The sequence below is a fragment of the Camelus ferus genome, chromosome 6 (genome assembly GCF_009834535.1).
Source record: "Camelus ferus isolate YT-003-E chromosome 6, BCGSAC_Cfer_1.0, whole genome shotgun sequence".
Lineage (NCBI taxonomy): Eukaryota > Metazoa > Chordata > Mammalia > Artiodactyla > Camelidae > Camelus > Camelus ferus.
The window spans coordinates 66,210,350-66,231,361 of record NC_045701.1 but is presented as its reverse complement, the minus strand read 5'-3'; the positions used below and the strand labels follow the sequence as shown (position 1 = coordinate 66,231,361).

The 21,012-nt window shown below is 52.7% G+C and overlaps 1 protein-coding gene across 3 annotated transcripts in view; it reads right to left on the bottom strand.

Annotated features, from left to right (window-relative positions):
* PLEKHD1 (pleckstrin homology and coiled-coil domain containing D1) overlaps positions 1-19,048 on the bottom strand; it is a 29,696-nt gene extending 10,648 nt beyond the window's left edge. Inside the window, exons 1-7 of one of the 3 annotated variants that reach the window (XM_032482263.1) lie at positions 18,953-19,048; positions 17,833-18,698; positions 4,344-4,437; positions 3,926-4,015; positions 3,627-3,703; positions 2,713-2,804; positions 1,646-1,698 (exon numbers count right to left, since the gene is read on the bottom strand). In XM_032482263.1, coding sequence (XP_032338154.1) covers positions 1,646-1,698; positions 2,713-2,804; positions 3,627-3,703; positions 3,926-4,015; positions 4,344-4,437; positions 17,833-17,981 — 555 coding nt within the window. In that variant the 5' untranslated portion in view covers positions 17,982-18,698; positions 18,953-19,048. Of the gene's footprint in view, positions 1-1,645; positions 1,699-2,712; positions 2,805-3,626; positions 3,704-3,925; positions 4,016-4,343; positions 4,438-6,319; positions 17,125-17,832; positions 18,835-18,952 lie in introns of those variants that run through there. The other 2 variants (XM_032482264.1, XM_032482265.1) reach the window with 2 other exon arrangements.
* Between the last annotated feature and the right edge of the window lie 1,964 nt (positions 19,049-21,012).

The window sequence follows — 21,012 nt, the reverse complement described above, 5'->3', positions numbered from 1 at the left end:
CAGACCAGAGCCCGGAGACCCAGATACCTGGAGGCTTGCACACCACTGAGGGGAGGAAGGCTCAGTGCTGTCACAGGCCAATCCTCAAATCCATGCAATCCTAATGCAGATCCTCAATAGATTTCCCTTTTTTTTCTCTCTTGTTTGTTTTGGTTTGGGGTATTTCGTCTTGGGGTTTTTGGGGGGTTTTGGGGGGTTTTTTTGGTAATTGACAAAATGATAATGACCTTCAGCTGGGAGAATAAATGGGCAAGAATACCTGATAAAATTTTGGGAGAAGAAAAATGAGGGTGGATTATCCGACGGGATTAAAACCAAGATGTAATGTAAAACAATAAGAATCCAAAATATTCATTCATTGAGTCATTCCACAACATTTGTCAAGCACCCATCCCGGGCCAGGTGCTGTGCCAGGCCCTGGGAGTGTTCACGGTGCTACAGGGACATGATGCTTCTTGACTGTAGGGCCTGTTTCCGAGTCCAGTGAGGGGTGGTTGGGAAGGGTGAGGAGGCTGCAGGAGTCAAGTCAGAGAGGGAGGCACTGAACACAGGCTGATGGGCCCAGCCCTGGACTTGCCTGGGAGAGACAAGGAAAAGGAACCAGGCAAAGAGAAGTGAACCAAATCAGGCCCTCCCTCTGCGGATGCCCCAGGCATGCCTCTCTGTAGCCTTGGGCTCAGGCAGTTCAAGTGCAGGATGGGCTAATCATTAATGATCATAATATTAAAACACACACACACACACACACACACACACACACACACACACACACACACACACACACACAAATGTTCATTAAGCATGTACTACGTGCCAAGCACTTTATATGTAACATCTCATCTAATCCTCACAACATCCCTGATAAGAGGGGTTCTATCATTATCCCCATTTATCATGTGACTATTAATGTTCAGAGAGGTTAGGTAACTTGCCCAAGGTCACACAACCAGAAGTGGTGATACAAACACAATACAAACAAACACAAGTGGCCTGGCTCCAAGCCAGTGCCACTAACCACTACCCTACCCTGCCCTTCAGGGGTGGTAATGACTTCTCAGAACAGGCTAGGCCCAGTGCTGCCTGGAGATCCCAAATGAAGTAGACTTCAGCCGCTCCCCACGCCCAAATGAGGCAAGGATCTTTATGCAACAGGCTGCCTCCAGCCAATGCTTAGACTCCTTAGAACTAGTATGCTGACATTTAGAGGATGGAGGGAAATCTGATACTCAATCCAATCACCTTTATGATGCCAGAAGCCCCTCTATGAATGAGAGAGGCCACGACATCCTCCTGTGAATATCACCAGTGACAAGCAGCTCATTACCTCCTGACACAGCTTATAAAATTTTTGAATGGCTCGTTCTCTAGAAAGTGATCACCTAGGCTTTTTACTTTCCTCTCTGGGGATTGGCAAGGAGAGATACACTTCTTGCCAAGAAGCTACAGCAAGTCCCAATCACTGACATCTCCTTGGCCTCCCCGATCTGCCGTCTGATTTCTCAGCAAGCTCTCTGGTGCCCATGTCCCCTACATCCTTCCCTAAGGCCAGGAACACCAGCCAGTACACCTTGGCTGCGAAAGGGCCCACAGAGTGGGAGGCGGTGGGGAGCGGCAGCAATTCTGAGCAGCCTCCATTCGCCCCTACCTCTCTCTGCTCCCTCTGAAGGCAGAGCTCTTCGGTCTCCTCCATCAGTTTGTCTGCCAAAGCAAGCACACAGACTCATGAAAAGCGTACTCCAGGTCCGGTCTCGAGGGGTTGGCGCTGCAGTCACCTCCGTCTTCCCCCAGCCCCTCCCAAGGAGGGGTTTGGCACCACCTCACCCAGGCCAACCAGAGCGTGGGGCCAGCTCCCGGGGATGGAAGCTCTGTGCTGTCCTGAGCTGCTACCCTCCTTTCCCATCACTGCCCCTGCTTTGTGCATTCACAAGACAATGACAGCTCATCTTTGGAAGCTCAAGTGGGTCTCTGTGCCCCCTGGGATGCTGTTGACCTCTGTTCTAGTGTTTGGCTAGTGGGACAGGGCAGGTCCTGGGGACAAAGTGTGTCTGGAAGAGGCAGAGGGGAACCAGCACTGGGGCCTCACGTGTCTAAGGAGGCAGCAGAGGAGAGGGTCCCAGGCAAAGGACCAGCCCCCCAGATTCACCTTCTTCTTTGTCAGACAGAGCATGCCCACCAGTGAGTCAGGACACAGGAGCCTAGAACCTTATGGTCAGATCTACAGTGGACTGGGGGTGAGTACTGGGGCCAAGTCCAGGACCTGGGGGCCCAGGGCAGGATAACAACATCAGCTCCATTTGTGGGGTGCTTACTGTGTGCCTGACACAAGTGCTTACGGGCATTTTCTCATTTAACTCAATCCCCACACCATCTCTAAAAGCTAGGGACCTGTTTTGTCTCCATTTTAAGGATGAGGAAACGGAAGCTTAGGGTGAGCTGCCTAAAGACACACACAGCTGATAGATAAACGACAGAGCTGGGTCCAGAGCCCGGCTCCTAACCACCGGGCTCTCCTGCCTCCTGTCATGCTGGCCCAAGGGACATGTATCACGCCAGAAAGCTCTCCAGACTCCGAGCAGGTCTCTGGCTCCTTGTAGCCTGCTAAGCCCCACCCAAGACACGCTCCCTCACTCCTGCACCAAGCCCCTGGCTGCAGCCACCCGCCCTGAAATGCTACCATCAGGGAGACGGTTTCTAGCCCATCCGTCAGCCAACCTAAATACTCCTGCTTCTCCTTGGCCAACTGCAGCCCCTGGGCCTCCAGGCTTTTGATCATGGCTTCTCCCAGCTGGGCGTTCTTCCAAGTCCTGGGGAGGGAGGGCAGATGGGACAGGAGAGAGGAGGAAGAAACACAAAATCGTTAAAACAGAAGGATGGAGGAGGAAAAGCGTGCATGGTATGTACTCGCCATCCTCTCCTCCAGAATCACAGCTTGCATTCACTCTGGCACCCGTGGCTCTGGGCACGTCACCAGCGTGGATCAGTTACAGCCCCAGAGGCTGGCCCAGTCTGCAAAGTGGGACGCCATGGGCTGGGCCGACAGCACTTTCAGAGCAGGGAAGAGATTGCTTCCTGTGCCGCTTTCTCCACCACTGAATGCCCATCACCTGGCACAAGGCCTGGCAGGGGGCATGCAATCAGCATTATTTTTAGAACTAAAAGCACAACCCAGCATGAATAGGCAGGTGCTGGGACAGGGGTTTGTGTGCAAATGGACTGTGCTGGGCTAGAGGTTTCTGTGATCTGGACTCTGATCTACAAGCACAAGCTCTGGTCTGTGCTAGGATTAATTATGGGCCTGGGGAGATGAGATGGGTGTCGGGAGGCAGCCAAATCCTCCAAGTGATGCTGGATTTGCTCCTGAGAGTTGGAGACAAACAATGTCCACATCTGCCACCTGTGATTCTGGACAAGCAAATCTCACATAGAAGAACCCCCTACAGATGCTTTAAACCTGGTCCGTCTCCTCTTCCTACCCTAACCAACTCCCACCACCCTGCCCTCCCCACCCTGCCCTCTCCCAGGGACCTCAGTGCCCACTGGGATCCCAGCAGAGAGGCAGGGAGATCAGGGTCGGCCCAGCCCATACCTTTCCCCTTCTGGACCCCATCCTGCCCATGTGCACTTACACCTTCCCAGACTCCTGCAGCATCTCCAGCCACTGGGTCTGCTCAAACTCGGACTCGGCAGCCAGTAAGACGTTCCCCTGCCAGGAAGAGGAGCCACGGGTGTACCTGAGAGGAGGCCACCCTGAGGATGATGGAGGCCACTCTGCAGGCCCTGCTTTGCTCGCCCACCCCACATCCCCAAGTCACTGACACTCCTCCCAGGCCAGCCCACTGGAGGGGTTGTCCCCAGGGAGATGGGAGATCTGAGAGAAACTGCTCTGTCCCTGTTGAGAGCAGGCTTGGGGGAGAGCCTTACTCACGTGGAAATCCTGGTGGGAGATTTTCATGGCGTAGGGCATGCTGGGCTCTTCTTTGGCCTCCACCAGGCAGCCTCCCAGAGGGATGACACCCTGAGAAAGAACCAGGACAGGCGGCCCCCACCCCGTCCAGGCCAGGTCACTCAAAGCCTCTGGGAGCCCTCAGCCACAGACAGGTCTTGCCAAGGTCTGGCTCTAGGCTGGAAGCCAGACCAGAACTCTCCCAGAAGGGGCACAGGAGGGAAGGAATCTAGCCCAGGAAGGGGACAGGGCGGCTTGTGCCCCCAAAAGGATTTGTTTTCCAGACTCTCTGTTAGACCACAGCAAGACAACAGGTCGTACCCTACCCTCAGAGGATACCAGTCCCCAAGGTCCCCCCTGGGCCCTCCCCATCTGTGGTCCTTGGGAGAGGCCCCCTCACCTTAGGATGTATATTGAAGTATTTATTGGTTTCAAAGCTCTTTTTTTCGCTCTCAGAGTAGTAGAGAAGAAAGCTCTCTTTGATGATGAAAAACCTATAGCAGGTGGTGGGGAAGGAGGGGCAACCAGGAGAGAAGGGGTGAGGTTCCTTGGGACAACAAGAGTGCCCTTGGGGGGCCCGCACCCACACAAGGAGCCCACGGGGACACCAGCTCAGACTGATCCTCATCAACTCACATTCCACATCTGGGCAAAGGCCTCAGCCGGCCAGCCGCCCGCCACAAGGCTGCCTGATCCTCGTACCAGCAGCAGAAGTGGGAGGTCTGTGGTGGCCTCTAGTCTTCCACAACTGCCTCCTCCATCCCCCCAAGCTGCCACTCTTGGCATTGGGGGTGTCTGTGGTCCCCCTCGGGTAACTTCAACCCTGTGAGCCATGATCTCAGTCCCTTAGGGTCTACCCCAGGAGGGGCAGAGGAGGACAAGAAAACACAAGATTCCAAGATGGGTCTTTTGGCAAGAGGTCCTGAAGACTGGCAGTCAAATGAAGAGTGGGTACCGGGCTGGCGAGACCAGGCCTGCAGCTACACATGACACCTGCATTCCCTTTGGTCTCAGCTGCTCCATGGCCTCCTTCTGGGACTTAGGTCTAACTTAGGACTTCTGGGACCTTGGTGCTTTCTGACTTTGATGCTCATATGTGGAGCACTTGGACCCACCCTGGGGACTCTTGAAGGACTAACTGGGATAAGACATCAGGTGCCCTCCAGGGGAAGATCCAATTGGACCTGAGAGCCCCAAGGCTCTGGGACACCCAGAGTGGCTGGCTCCTTCCTCCCAGGTGCCCTGCTAATGCTGCTGTTGGAGCCATGGGTCTTGGGGGAGGTGGAAGCAACGGTGTGCAGGGGCCAGCTCATATGGGCTCCCAGTAGCCAATAACAGAGTGACTCTCGCCTCTGGCTCTGCGATCAGTGACATCGTATTGGTAGCTGATATTAGTCACAGGGGAGTATTTGCATCATGAAAATCACTGAATGCTACAAAACAGTGTCGCACCCCACTCTGCCCCCAAGAGAGCCAGTTGTTGAACATTCACCAGCACACCGCGGTGAGACGCACCCTCTTGTGAGGGGCTCCAAAAGTTGCCGCCGGGCAAGGTGGAGTCAGTGAATCTGGGAAGGTGCCACCAGCCATGTGATCTTTCCTGAGGTCACAGCTGCAGTGGGAGGGTCGCTGGGACTGCTCACAGCTGCCATCTCGCCTCCCCCAGGAAAGCTCAGCTCAGCTCTGTCCTTTGCTGTGCACCTCACGCCAACCTTGCTCTTTATTTGCACTGGCCCTCTTGGCCCAGCCAGATACCAAAGGGAGCTACGGACCTCAGAAGTGACATCCGGTTGATGCCAACTCTTCCCCAGGCCTCTCTGCCCCCAGTGGAGGAAGAGCACATGAATACCACCTTCTGCAGAATTGCAGGCACATTCCGGGCCCTCCAACCCCTGTCCCTGCCTCCCCCCACCTCAGCTTTCCTGCCACGTCTGCCCTTGATCCTCTCTGCTCCAGGCACTGAGCTCACGGCTTCCCACCTCACCACGTCCTCCTGCGAAGGAGACTGCAGTTCTCCCAGGAATGCCCACCCTCTCTCTTCATCTGACTGAACTTCTCACCCCTGGTGAGCAGCCCAGCCCACATTGCCATCTGAGCTCCTCCTGCACCTGGCACTTTGCGCCACTTCCACACCCCACGCGCTTATCTTGTCCCGAGGGGATGCCCGGCTCCTAGAGGGCAGGCCGTGGCCCCTCAGTCCTGTGGGCCGAGGGAGACGTCCTCTGACAGTTTCAAGGGAACTTCACAGAGCAGCTAAGAACACAGGCTTTGGCGTCGAACAGACCTGCCATTTCCCAGGTGGGGGGCTTTGGGCAACTAAGTACGCTTCTCTGAGCCTCAATTTATTCACCTGTAGAATGGGGTGATAACACCTACCTCATCTGGTTGTTGTGAGGATAAAATGAGATTGTGCTCATCACTCTGCTGATTCGCATCAGATCCAGGACAGGGCTGAGCGCTGCATTCCCACGGTCCGCATATGCATTGCCCACAGGAAAACGTGAGGCAGGCAGCACAGGACCGCCTCCTGGGGACCCTTCTCCTCCCCTTTCAGTGGCTTCTGAAATACCACTATGGACTGAAGTGTGTCCCCCAGATTCACATGCTGAAGCCCAAAACCCCAGTGTGACTGTATCTGGAGAAAGGGTCTTTAGGCCATAGTTAAGGTTAAATGAGGTCAATAGGTGGGGCCAGAATCAGATGGGACTGGGGCCTTCTGAGAAGAGGAAGCATTTGCTCTCTCTCTGTCACTTGAGAACACAGTGAGAAGGCAGCCGTCTGCAAGCCAGGAAGAGTGTCCTGACCAGACCCTGCCTATGCGGGCACCCTGATCTCAGACTTCCATCTTCCAGAACAGTGAGGAAACAAATTTCTGTAGTTAGCAGAACAGTTTAAAAGACTGTTTACCCAGTCTGTCGTATTGTGTCATGGAAGCCTGAGCTGACTCAGACAAATACCTTCTTCTTTTGTAATAACATATAATGGGAAAGAATCTGAAAAAATATATATATGTATGTGTATGTATAACTAAGTTGCTTTGCTGTACATTTGAAACTAACATTGTAAATCAACTACACTTCAATAAAAAACAAAATTAAAAAAAAATACCTTCTTGCCTTTCTGACACTTCCAGAGGCCCCTTCACACTCAGAACAAAGCACTGTGCCAGGGACTTGGTGGGGGTGAAGGGCTGACAATCACTAGTCACTTGAGCAGGGAGAGAATGGGGCTCTGAAGTCAGTCCTCATCCCTCAAACCACAGTCTGAGGCAAGCTCCCAGCCTGCTGAGACTTTCCCTCAAAGCCCCTCTATAAAATGTGGGTGCAAATATCTGTCTCTTGGGGCTGCTGGGAAGTTTCATTCATTGATCCAACAAATAATGCGGCCCTCCTATCCTATGTCAGGCAATGTCTGGGTGTTGAGGATAGAGTTGTGGACAAGAGAGACACAAATCCCTGTCCCCATAGAGCTTACACTCAGTGCGTGTGGTGGGGAGGCAGACAGTAAATAGATGAGATGCCATGTACCAGACGTTGATAAATGCTATGGAGGAAAATAAAGTAGGGTAGGTAATAGGGTAAGGGGTGGGTAGGGGAGTGCTCCATATTAAACAGAGTGATCAGGGAGAACCTGAAGGTAATATTTGCAGAGAAGTGTTTCAGGCAGAGAAGCCGCAGGTGCAAAGGCCCTGGGGTGGGAAGTATGCCTGGCTCTGGAAGAAACTGAGAGTCTGCAGCAAAGGGAGCCAGGTAGAAAGCAGATTGTGTAAGGCCCTGTGGGCTACTGTAAAAACAATAACGATACAGCTAATAATCATTTAGCATTTACCCCAAGCCATGCCTTATTCCAAGCAGTTATCTCTGTTAACGCATTTAACACTTACTATCATCTTATGAGGCAGGTGTCTGCATTTTCGATGGGCAGAAATGAAGCAGAAAAATGACATGACTTGTTGAAGGTCACACTGCTAGTTAGTTTTTCCTCTGAATCAGAGAGACAGTCACTGGCAGGTTTTGAGCAGGAATGACATGATCTGACACACATTCCAAAGGGCTCAGCCTGGCTGCTGTGTTGAGAACAGATTGTTGGCGGGTGGGGCGTGGCAGGGAGAGGGGTGGGTGAGGCAGGGAAATCCATTAGGGGCTGTGGCCACAAGAGGGACGAGAGAGGATGTGATGGGTGAAGGCATATAAAGTCCTCCGCACTTGCCTGCTACATGGGATGCGTCCCCAAATGTCATGGCCCTCCTCTTGCCCTTTGAAGGAGGGCACAGAGAGGCAGGGGAAGATGGATGTCCAGGGCAGCCTTTGCTCCATGCCAGCTGGACGTCAGCAGGCCGGAGGGCCCCACCGTGGGCAGCAGGGATTGCGGAAGGCCCATGAGCCATGCATGCCAAGTCTGGCCCAGTTGCAGCTGTTCTCAGCTTGGCTTGGGTGGGGGTGGCAGTGGGGGCCAAGGGAGGGGAGCTGGCACAGGCCTGGAAGAGGATAGCCCAACAAAGAACGCATCAGGCAGGCGCACTCCTAGGACCCAAAGAGCTGGCTGTGCGTACAGCCCTGCCTCAGGGCCTGCCCACTGCCCTGGCTGATGATTCTCAGCTGCTTCTCGGCCGGTGAGGACCCAGGTCCAGAGTGCCCCTGCGCAGAAGGGCACTTCGTTTTCCTGTCTTATCCTCCAAAGTCCCCTTACTCCCAGACCTCTCATTCTGACTACAAGCTAGGGGCTACATCCCTCCAGGCCCTACAGAGTTGGGAGGGCTGAATAGGGGCTGGAGATAGTCACTGGTTATTTCACTGTTCTCATGGGCTGGCTCCCACGCACAGCGTATGTACCAGTATTTGAGCTATCAACAATCCCGGAAGGGAGGGCTTTTTGTTCCCATTTTACAGATGAGAAAACTGAGGCTTAAAAGTGAGGACATATATGCAAGGTCGCACAGTGAGGGCGGCGGTGGAGTTGGGACTGGAACCCACGGACAACTCCCTGTTCCTACTCCCACATCACACTGTCTCAGGAGCTGCTTTGGCCTTTGCGCCATCACTTGGGCAGGAAACAGATGGGCCGAAGGCAGGAGGTGTCAAGGCTGGGGTAGCCAAGGGTCAGAGCTCTGCCATGTACCAGCAGCATGGCCAGGTCAAGTCCCCTGATCTCACTAGGGCTCAGGTCCCTCAGGGTGATTTGAGGATAAAAATAGTACATATATCTCTGAGTGGCGTCCAGATAATTAAATGAGTTTGTTCACATAAAGATTTCGAACATTGTGTGACCCGTGGTAATAGTCCATAAGTGTTCACTTTTATTACTACTATTAATATTTATTATTATTAGATTCAGCGTCTGCTGCAGCCTCCCCCGACTCCTCTTCCATTTGTGCTCACAATGGCTCCTACTGGCGGGAGCTCTTGGCCCCAGCCCAGCTGGGCAGCTCACTGTCCTCCAAACACACAGTACTTTTCTGCATCTGCCCGTCCCTCCTGCCCAAGGCTTCCCCCTTCCACCCAGGCCAACTTCAGTCCCTTGTCTCCAGCCCTAACCTTTAGGGCCTCCCTGTCCAGCCCACCGTGCTGCGGTGAAGCCCAGATGTGTGTGTGAGTGAGGGGTCTGTGTCTACCCTGGTTGCCTCCTCTCTTTGCTCTTAAAAGAATTTAAGTACCTTCACCTCTAGATTAAGGAGAATTTATGAGGGGCCGAGACACCCACTTTTCTGTCTTATTGACATTATTGAAATCTCTTACAACAACTCTAAGAGATGAGGGTATTTGTTTTTCTATTTCACTGATGAGGAAGCTGAGGCACAGAGAGGTTCAGCAACCAGTAAGTGGCAAACTTGGAGCTCAGCTCTGTCCGCCTGTTACCGAACCAGGTTCTTTTGCCCGACATGCAGCAAGCCAAACGCTGTGGCGCTGAGGTTTGCAGCATAGAAAGGGACATATGTGTAGTGGCCAATAGCTTCCGTTACATATATGTTAATATCACATCGGAAGTTAAAACCTACTGGGATAAAAGTAGACAGCTTGATGCCAACAAGTGTCAACACAAGAACCTGGATTCGATCTTTTAGGAAATATCTTTTCATGGATCCCATCAGGAATCAGGTCTATATTTGAGGGATTACTTAAACTAAGGGTCATTGTTTTGTGCTTGCTATGATTTATATTCCTTCTCATTCAAACTTTGAGCTTGCTCTTTGTTGCATATCCTTAAGCCCAAAACTTCAACCCATATGATGATCATTCAGCATAAAGGTCCAGACCCAAAGCCTTGGTCCCATGGTTGCAATCAAATGCAAAACAATTTCATTCCTCAAGTCCTCCTTAGGCATGCCCCTTATCAGCAGGAAGTAGCTCTCTTCCTTCAAGATTGAAGAATTCAATCAAAAGATGAAAAAGAATATGAAAAGGAATATATATTTTATATATATATATAATATATATATGTGTAACTGAATCACTATGCTGTACACCAGAAATCAACACAACATTGTATATTATATTTCAATAACAAAAAAAAAAAAGAAAGAGAGAGAGAAATAGGGAGGGACTGAAACTGCCCCATTGGGTTAAAACCCCATAATAGAAACTGGTGACTAACAGAAATTCTTGAGTTGTTCTTACAGAACAGCAGATAAGGGAAGGACTTATTAAAAATCCCTCTGACGCTAGGAAAGAAACCGGACAGACTCAACCTGGCTGATTAGAGCCTGCACAAACTAGACTCACTTGTCTGATAGGTGACCTTTTGACGTCACATCCCCAAATTCCCCCATATTTCATACCAACTCCTCTGAAGCTTGCACATGCGTCCAATGAAGAAGTGAGTGACTCAATATGCCTGGGCGGAGCACTGGTCACCTCACCTTTCCTTTTCCTCCAATCACCTCTCCCCATGTCTCAGACCACCCTGCCTCTTTATCCCAGAAATACCCCAAGCCCCTAGCCTTCGGGAGGGCAGATATGAGATTTGTTCTCCTGTCTCTTCACTTGGCTGCCTTTGGAATAAACCTTTTCTCTGCCACAAACCTAGATGGCTCAGTGTTTGACTTGCTGGGCCTTGGGCAAATGAACCTGGTTGGGTCACATGTCCTCAACTGCTGTGCTCTCTAATGCCCAGTCCCCCTCACCACGACAGGTGGCTTTCCTCATCACTTAAGCTTGCATTGCTGTTTTTCTTCTGAGAGCTTCTCTTTGCAAAGGGACTGCAAAGGGCTCAAGTCAGAGAGCATTAACAAATCACCTGTTATAGCCTGGGCCCTGAGGCCAGATGATTCCCTGCCCTCAGGGAGCTTACAGGCAAGTACAGAAGCAAGCATTGTACAAATCAATCATTTAAACAATACTCAATGCTTATTGAGCTCCTCCTCTTTGCCAGGCACTGTTTTAGGAACATCAAAATGTTTGTTAACTCAGTCACTCCTCACGTGAACTAGATGAAGTAAGTGAACAGAGAGGTTAAGTAACACACCTCAGGTCACACAGCTGGTAAGTGGGCAGCTGGGATCATTATAAAGCACCAGGGTACCTTGCTGCATTGCAAGTTTGTATGAGGTACAGGAAGAGAATAGACCAGGGAGATAAATGGTTTAGTTGTTCAGCCAAGGGAGTTCTCTGAGAGGAGGGGACAGCTGAGCAGGGTTTGGAAGAATGAATAGGAGTATCTTAGGAAACTGAGAGGAGGAGGAAGTGGGAGATGCCTTCCAGACAGAAGGAACAGCATATGCAAGGAATATTACATTCAAGGTTATCAAAAGATGGTGTATAGCACAGGGAACTATATTCAATATCTTGTAACAACATTTAATGAAAAAGAATATGAAAATGAATATATGTATATATATATGCATGACTAGGACATTGTGCTGTACACCAGAAATTGACACATTGTAACTGACTATACTTCAGTTTTTTTTTAATGGAATCATTTGTTAAAAAAAAAAGGTGTCTGGTATTACTAGCAGGTAAGTAGTGGGCAGTGGTGGGGGGGTGGTTAGAGGGAGTTAAGGTCAGAGAGAGAAGTAGGGATCAGAGCAGGGCGGGCCGTGTAGTCCTTGCAAGAAGGTTGGGCTGCTTCTTGCAGATGAGGGGAGCTGCCAGTGGATTTCAAATCAGGCACTCGTGAGGTCAAATTGCAGTTTTAGACCCGGAGACGGTGGCTTTGAGGGCACCACAGCCCAACAAAGAGGCAGATTAGAGTTATTCATGATAATAGAGTTATTGGTTATTGCCTATAAAAATCAGCAGAGTTGGTGGAATAGATAAGAATGGGGAGAGCAGAGTCTGGGATGATATGAGGGCCAAGACTCTAGCTTACGTGACAGGGCGGACACAGGTGCCATCCAGCATGAACCAGGGAACCCAGGAGGGATTTTTCCAAGCTTTGCCTCCAACTTTACTCCTATTCCCAGTGCTCTGAGTGCAACAAGGGCTCAACCAGAGCTTGATGGACAACACTGGCCTCCCAACTGAACCAGCTGGAAGTGAGGGAAAAACACTACTTAGACCCATAGGTACCTTCTAAGTTAGGCGGGTCCTCTTAAAGAAAGGCCCATCTACTCTGCTGAGCTCCTTCATGTTTGGAGATGCAAAAGCCAAGTGTGGGAGTCGGGGCTGGAAAGGGCCTCGCATCACAGAGTGAGAGGAACTTGGAGCTGGGGGAAATCCTGGAGGAGAGTGGGGAGGAGGGGTGATGGGAAAGGGCAGAGGAGAGAAGATCCAGGGAAGATGCCAGAGCCTGGGTCCTACAGCGTGAAGACAGCGGTGACCAATGCCAGCTCTGGTGGTAGCGGGATGGGGTGCCTGGGAGGCTTGAGAAACCAGGGAGCTGGCACCCAGCTAAGTGCTTGCACCTCTGGGACCTAAATGCCTCCTCCACCCTGCTCTTTGGTAAACCTTCCCCTCAGCACAGTCTACTAGACTTCCAAAGACTTTGTTGGAGGCTGCTGCATCTGTGTGGCGGTGGGGACAGGCAGGGAGAAGGGGGGATGAACCAGGCTCCATGTCTGCTTGTGCAACAAACACCATCAACCCTGGGCAGCAGATTGATCCCCAAACAAGGAAATGAGAGTTTAGGGATTAGCAGAAACCCTGTGCAGGCCTGAGACTTCCTCAGGTCTTCCTGTGGGAAGATACTTTGGGTCAAACTTATCTCACTTTCAAGAGGTCAGCGAGAGCCCAGTGGACATGTGAGCTGCCCATGGGTTCCATTCTCAGGAAGGCAGGAGATCCAGCCTGGCTTTCCCTTCTCCCCCAGGGAACAAACTTTGAGAATAGGACCAGCACCCAGGATCCCTCATCCCTGAGTCCCTCAGGCACTGAGAATGAGGGTGTGGGGTTGGAGCCAGGTACACCTTAAACCCGGGGAAGGACGGCTTATGACACTGTCCCTTTCAGAAGTGGCAGAATGGAGGTAGAAATGACACAGTCCCCAGTGCGTGTCCCTTTTGTTCATTCCAGGCAGCCTGGTATGCTCAGGGGATGTTGGTCCTGGCCTCCGCCACTTGCCTGGCCCTAGATCTGAGACGGCAGATGGCAGGAATCCTGCCTGTGAATGCATGGTGATGACAAGTTAAGGTTTAGACAGAAATCATCAAGTCCAAGGGGCTCCAAAAAATGTTAGCAGAATTCTTCAAACAGCATAGTAAAGACAAGCTTAACATGTAAAGCAGATCATAGGGCGGAGGCAATGGGTGAAATGGGAGGGGGGCCTTGGAGGCCCAACTTCTGTTCCTCACCCCTGCTGTGGGGGAGTCAAGGCACCTCTAGAATCACCCTGTAACACAGTTTAAAAACCACAATTCGATCCACTCCCATTTTCTAGATGAGACAGTGCCAGCCAGTGAGCTGAGACGTGGCCACGCCTTGGCCTAGGTCATGCAGCTGGTCATGGGCAGAGCTCCTGCCTCAAAGCCTAGGTTCACCTGCCACCACAGCCACAGCACTAAAGAAACTGCTTTATTATTTCCAGGTCTTGGACAGAAGGAAGTTGAACTGCCTGCAAGGTTTCTGCCTGAGTTCCAGGCCTTGTGCAGGTGAGAGTCATTTTCAAACAGGCCCTCAAAAGCCTCTTACAGCTCCTTGGGGGACGGGGAGGAAGAAACGTAACTTGTTTGCATAATAAACTCATTTAACTTTGGTCGGGGCGAATCATCACACGACTCCAGTGAAGCCTGAAAGTAATGGGTGTTATTTCATCGTACAGCTGTGCTGTGATCTGGAGAGTGGACCCATCTCCTGAACCTAACGACACAATGTCACCTCGATGCCAGCACCTCAGAAGGGGCAGGGAGTGATGGACAGAGGGACCTGAGGAGATCCTTCAGCTGCCACCTAGCCACTGCCCACCTCCAAATGCTGTCATTCCAGAAGTCTGGAGAACACAAGTTGATTATAAAAAGAGGGGCCTGCAGGCACCCTCCAGCTGGGAGAGAACAAGCAGAAATGCTGCAGCTGTGCTGTGGGACACCACGGTCCACTGTGAGAAATGCTAGTGGAGCTAGAAAGTGAGACCAAATCCCAGTGTCACTAGAGCCAGGCTGAGCCCGGTACATGGAGGTGATAGGTTAGCTCTTTCCCCCAGCCCTTTGGGACAGCTCAGTATCGCAGGGTCACCTTAAGGAAGCAGAACCAAAGATGAAACTCTTGGACCCAAATATCTGTGGGGAGAAAGTCTCTGCAAGTCTTTTTGGTATAGTGACCACTGATTTCACAGATCATCTTTCCACACCTGTGCAGGTTGTGGCCTGGGATTTGGGAAATGAGGCCACCAGGGTCCCCTGGCACCTAGTGGACACTGTGAGTCTTAACTTCCTGAGACAGGACCCATCAATGTTCCATAAGAGTGAGCTGCAGCTGGGCTGGGCTCAGGGCCCACTGGCCACCTTACACCTGGGGGGAAGGAGGGACAGGAAGGCAGACGCCCCTGCTGCTGGAAGGAATTGGCTGGGCCCTCCTCATCAGGGGCTCCAGCCTTGGGAGGTGTTCAGAGGAATCTGGGAGAGGGACTAGAATGCTGGGGGAAAGTATGAAGCCCCGGGAGAGAGCGAGCCGCCTGCTGGACCAGCCCCACCACGGGGCTGACACCGGCTGAGGCAGGGATGCTCCTCTCCTTTCTCCCTTGTCTCCAAGCTGCCCTTGGAGCTGCCCAGGTCTTTGCCAACAGCACCTGCCTCTCCACCACTCACAGGTAAAGGGGAGAACAGAGTCATCAACCTGACCCTCTAGACACATTTCCCAGATCCTCTTATCTCGGCTAAGTAATGTTTTTGATGCTTTTCCCTTTTTGTTGTTCATGGGAAATAAAGAAAGCTGACCTTTCAGCTCCAGGGCATCTTCCCACCCCAGGAAGGGCGCGGCTGCTTGGGCAGTAGGAGCTGGAGGCACAGGCCCTGAGACAGACCCTGAGCGGAAGAGGTTTTATAGAACCCAGCTGGCCATAGCCAGCTCCATCCTGCTCATTTGTTATTTATGCAGCGCAGGAGCCTTTCCAGGCCCCCTCCCCTCAGCTGCCCCAGCTAGGGCATCGATCGCCCTAATGGCAAGTCTCTGCAGTGGAGGGCCTGAGCTGCCCCCTACCCAGGTCTTCCTGTGGCTGCTAATTAGCTGAGTCCAGAGACTTCACGTCACAAATGGGGAACTGGGGCCCAGGGCGCCCTGCTGGGAAGTGAGAGGGGGCTAAGCTTAGCATCATGTCTCCTCCACGTCAGACCCTCTCTGGCTGGCTATTGCTGACACAAAGCTAAGTTGTGTGTGTGCGCTTGTGTTATGTGTCCCTAGAACTGTAAACATGGACAGAGGCCCAGGGTAGGCAGGTGGGATGTTAGTCTTTCCTGGGCCCCAGGGGAAGGGGAGTCTTTGCAGAGTGGCAACTCCAGAATTCCTATAAAGGGAACAGCAGTGATAGTCTCCTTGGAAGGGGGCTAGAGGACTTGATGTTGCAGGGCATGTACTGTTCTGATTTGGATTGATTTTTTTGTGTTCCTATAGGGCCAATGGTAGAGATTCTTGGGGTAGGGGGTGCTACAGCTCTCCAAGGCCCCCCTGGCTCCACCACTGTGCCTTTAGCTTAGAGGCTTTGCCCCCAACACCTCCCAGCCCTGGAATCAACTGTAGGTGCAGGGGCCAGGTCCCCATACCTGAGGGTGAGGGGGGCTAGGGGATATAACCTGGGGGTCACAGGCCCCTAGTCATTTACCAGGGATGCAATCAGGTGAAAATGGCTGGCAAGAGAAATCTTGGATGACAAGACCCAGAGGTAATACCAAGGATAGCAGTCAGACCCAGTAGAAAAGGAATGTTGGCTGCTGGGAGCAGCTGAGGCAGAAGGAGGTGGGGCATTCTGCTAATGGTACTCGAATTTATGAGCAGCCTTCCCACCGCCACTCGAGTGCCCTGGTTGAGATAAGCCTGCTCCTGGTGGTCAGGAGCTGCAGCTCAGAAAGCACAGCCCTGGAGGCCCCTCACAAGATGCTGTCCCTCCTGCCCCAGGCCTCCATTCAGGGGATCAGAGATTAGCTTAACTTCAGAGGAACTCAAGGAACCTATAGTCCATTAAATCCCAGAGTGAAACCTGGCAGAACCAAAAAAATGTACATGAAACACCATCCACAGCTCCATTTTTTCCATGGTCTTGTAGAAATATTAAATTATTCATCAAAACAGAATATCAGAACCAACCATTACCAAGACCCTGTGATCTAACTTCTTGGGAACATTTGAGGTCCCCCTGCTCAGGGGCAGACTCATAGTGTGAGATGGGAAGGGGCATCTAGACACTCCTAATTTCCTGGAAGGACACACTTCGGGGGGGGGGGTAGGGTGCCGATCATAGGCCATTCCACAGCAAATCTCAGAACTGAGATTTGACTTAAAGGTGAAAACTGTCTGGAAGATGGCCCATTGCTCCTGAAACCAGCGTTGGGAACTTCCTGCAAGTTCAGAGCTGTGAGCTTCCCCTTCTTCCAATACCTTCCAGGCCCATTTATAAGTGGAAAGTGGCTACTGATGTCTGGGGAGTGGCCTCTGAGTTGGGACCAGGAAGCTGAGGCTGCAAGATGAGCTGGGGCTGCTCTGACCCTCCCCACCACCCCTTCCAAGGGATCAGTCCTTCCAACAAAACCAATCCAGACCAATCCATCCCCTCCCCCACTTTCCTCAGCCTCTGCCCTGTCTCCTACCTGCTCCCACCCCCACCCCCACCCCCAACCACAGTCCATTCTAATCCGGCTTCTCTGCGTGAAGCACTGGACCCTCTTTTCCATCGGCCCAGATTTTTAAAATGTACACGATTCAAGGGACAGTTGGAAGGTTTCCCAAAATCTCTCCTCCTGTGATGGGCATAGACCCTTCCGGGGCCCTTCCACCCCTGGCCGGAGACTTTCAGAAGATCCCTCAGTGTGTGTACCAGTTGGGGGCAGGTGAAAGTAGGGGGTGGGAGGTAGGATACTCATGCCCACCTTTAAGCCCACTCCTCCGAAGCTTGGAGCAGGGGTGTGTGAAGATGATGGAACTGGCAGTGGAGGTCCCGGGAGAATATCTTTGGCTAGTTAGTGATGGGCTTCTCCCTCCCCGCGGAGCCTGTCCCAGTCTAACCCAGCTGGGATCCTTCCGTGACCACGATCTCTTCAGCCCACACCCAATCTCCCACCCTGACTTAGATCCATTCTACAGAGAACTCAGCCGTCCCATCCCAGCTCGACCAGCCTCGTGCAGAGATGACCCCAACCGAGGCTGGGATGCACATCTTCCAGGGGGGCCCAGCATAGAGTGAAATGGGGGCAAGGCCAAGGTCACAAAGGAAGACAGAGGCAGGACGGTAATGAAGGGGATGGTAGGGGGTTCTTAGGCCCTGGGCTCCCTCCCAGGGCAGTCCTCACCGGGTGCAGGAGGCTCACTCACCGCCGGGACCACTTGGCCGACGGCCTACCGAAGGGCCGCTTCCACAGCACACCGTAGAGCTGCACTTTGGTGCTGATGTCCAGAGCGTCCGAGTCAGTCTGCTCCAGGGACGGTGAGGGCGACACCGAGTTGGACTTGGACGTGAACATCCTGCCTCTGGGGGGCTGCCGCCAGCTGGGCCCACCCGCTCCCCGGGGCAAGCACAGACGCGGGGCTCCGGGCAAGGGCGGGCGTGGCGGGAGGCTGCGGGGAGACGGCGTCGGCGAGCGGCTCCGGGCGCCGTCCGGGAGCGTCTCAGCCGGCAGAGACGAGGGGCCGCCCGGGCCGGGAGCTGCTGCATTAAAGCGCAGGGTGCCCAGAGCGCGGCGGCCAGGGGCGTGGGGTGCGCAGTCTCTGATTCGGGCTCGGGGATGCGGCGGGCCTGGCGGGAACTCGGCAGGGAGAGCGGCTCAGCCTCCAACCAGCAGCATCGCCCCCCGCAACCCCCTCCCCCCGCGACAGCCCCAATTCTGGTGGCCCCGATTGGCTGGGAGGGGCAGGTGAACTAGCTGGAGCGCCAATCAGTGCGGGCGCCGGCGAGAGGGACGGGCTCCGTGAGTCCGGAAGGTCCCGGCGGGTCGCCTGGCCCCGGGACGCGGCCCCAGCACTTCCCTACCCCCACCCCGCATGCCGGTCCTTCCCCTGAGTTCCCTCTGGCTTGCAGCGCCACATCGCAAACAGGAACAGGTCTGCTTTGTGACGGGTTTGAAGTCACTCCTGCAGATCCCTACTCGCTTTGGGTCAGGGAGAGCAGACAATCGGCCTTGGAATCTCACCTTAGTCCTCATTTGGCTCCGAGAAGCTGCGGTGAGCCTTGCTTTTCTCTCCTGTAAAGCAGAGAAGCCTGTACCTCCTCGGGCAGGGCGGGAGCCAGGTAAGACTTAGGCAAGTGCCCGAGCGCCCGCCCGCCCCCGAGAGGAGGCTCCGTTGGGGCTGACGGCGCTTCCCCGCTTCCTCAGGTAGGTCTCACTTTGTACCGCTACTGCCTCGCCCGGAGCAGATTTCTTTTCCCAGAACTTGGCTGCCTGCGTCGGCATTTGGCATTCAGTGCCAATCCCGAATGATCAGTGCAGTTAGTCACCGTGATTTATCTGCACGCCTGGCCCGTGCTCCCTGGGACCTGGCGCTCCATACACTTCCGCTCCTCTCGGCGGCTCTAGGTGACCGTCTCACTTTTAGGCCGGGGCAGACGTCTGCCCAGCGCCTGGGACCGCGGGCAGAGAGACTACGTTAGCACCGCTGCGTGCCGGCACCGCTCCAAAGGGCAGGGAAGTGAGTCTGCGCGGTGAGAGGAGGCCGACTAGACCACGCTGCTGTCACCATTCCCCAGGCCGAGGAGTCGCAGGCCATCTCTGGGCAGTCAGGATTCTCCTGTGCCCTTGGGAAAACCATTTTCCCTCTCAGAGACTCTGATGCCTCACATATAAGATAAAGAAGTTTGACTGGAACAGAAGTTTGCAAATAGCCTGAACCCAAATCAGTTTATTGATAGACTTTTATTAACTTGCCCAAGTAAAAAATTAAGGTATAATTAAAATACGATAAAATGCAGAGATCTTAACTATTTATTTGATGAAGTTTATTTGATGGATGTACACACTGAGTAACCACCACCCAAAGCATGATAGAAGCTAGAATATTTCCATCATCCAGAAAGTTCCCTCATGCTCCTGCCTAGTCAACTTCCCATCCTCCACTACTTCCCAGGCAACCACTTTCTGACTCACATCAACATTTGCAAGCCTTTTTTAAAGTTTTGAATTTTAATGCCTAAATGGCATTCTCCACAGAGCCACTCTCCCTTGTTGTCCTTTGTTCATTACCTGTCTGGATCCTCCTTGCAGGCATTTGAGTTTGTGATCCTCACTAGATGCTCTCCCAAGGCCTTCCCAGGTCTAACATTTTATGAGTCTAGTTAAGAATGGGCTTAACAATGGGCTCCCACAACCCTGGCACCCTTCCCTTAACCAACTCTTAGGTTCCCAAGGCCAGGCAGCACCCCCTTGTTTCTCACTGTCCATAGGGGCCCTTCTGAATTTCTTTGTGCCACTCATGGCTTATGTTTCCCTGCAGAACATCTCAGGCCCAGCCTTAACAACTCAGGGCCTGAGTCCACCAGGTGGGAAGAGACAGGACTAGGAAGATGATGAGAGCCCATGGAGAGCGTGCCAAGTGGACATTTCACATTTTGGGGGGGCTGTTTTCGAGGCATGTTCTAATGCTTGGAAGATTTCCCACTTTAGGAGTCTGCTTTTCCCAGATAGAAGCTAGAAAACTTGTGTTAGAGGCTTGTGGTGTGGAGTTCACTGGTCAGGGGCACCAGGACAGGACTCTGAGTTGCAGGTGACCAACATGAGGATAGAGCATGCTCAGGCGTCAGTTTCTTAAGGGAAGGTACCAAAGGCATGTGACTTGCTTTGGGGGTCAGCTGTGGCTGCAAGGTGGCATTCTCAATGCAGCAAGCAGCATTTGCACTGGCTGCAGGGGCAGTCATAGGCTGGTGGGCTCCTGGTGGCACACAAAAGGCAGCATCAACAGCTGCCTTGTCAGGTTGCTTGTGCAGCATGGTTCTGGATAGCATCTCTGGAAGCTTCAGTTCAGGTCAGCCCTGGTTCTCTAGCCCTGCCGAAACCCTTTTAATAAATTAATTCTTTTTCTGCTTAATCAGGTCAGTACCAGCTTTAGCTGCTTGTGATGAAGGACTGGTGATGGGCTCGTGGGCCATAGGTGGGAGAAAGGCAGGATGCCTGGAAAGGTCTGTAAGGAAGTCCTTCCCAAGAAGATGGGCTGAGTGAGTCCAGATATTACCTGGGAAAGATGCATCTTCATTCTGTTTCTTCAGTGGAAGAAATAGGGCCCAAGTTTCTTTAGTGGCAGAGAGAAAGCAATCTTTGCCCACTCCCTCTGCATACAGGACATCTGAACAGACGTTGGCTAATGGTAGTTAAGGAAGGGTGGAAAGACTGCCCTGAGGCAAACAGCATGAGTTTGAAGGACCACTAGATACTTGAGTGGCTTCTGCTTCCTTCAACTAACCAGCCCAGATCATGCCAAGTCAGCCTTGGGAGAAGCCATTTTTGCTTCCTTTGTGTTCTCTGGCCCAGCTGGTGGGAGTGCCGAATGCCTGGCAGGTAGTTCTGT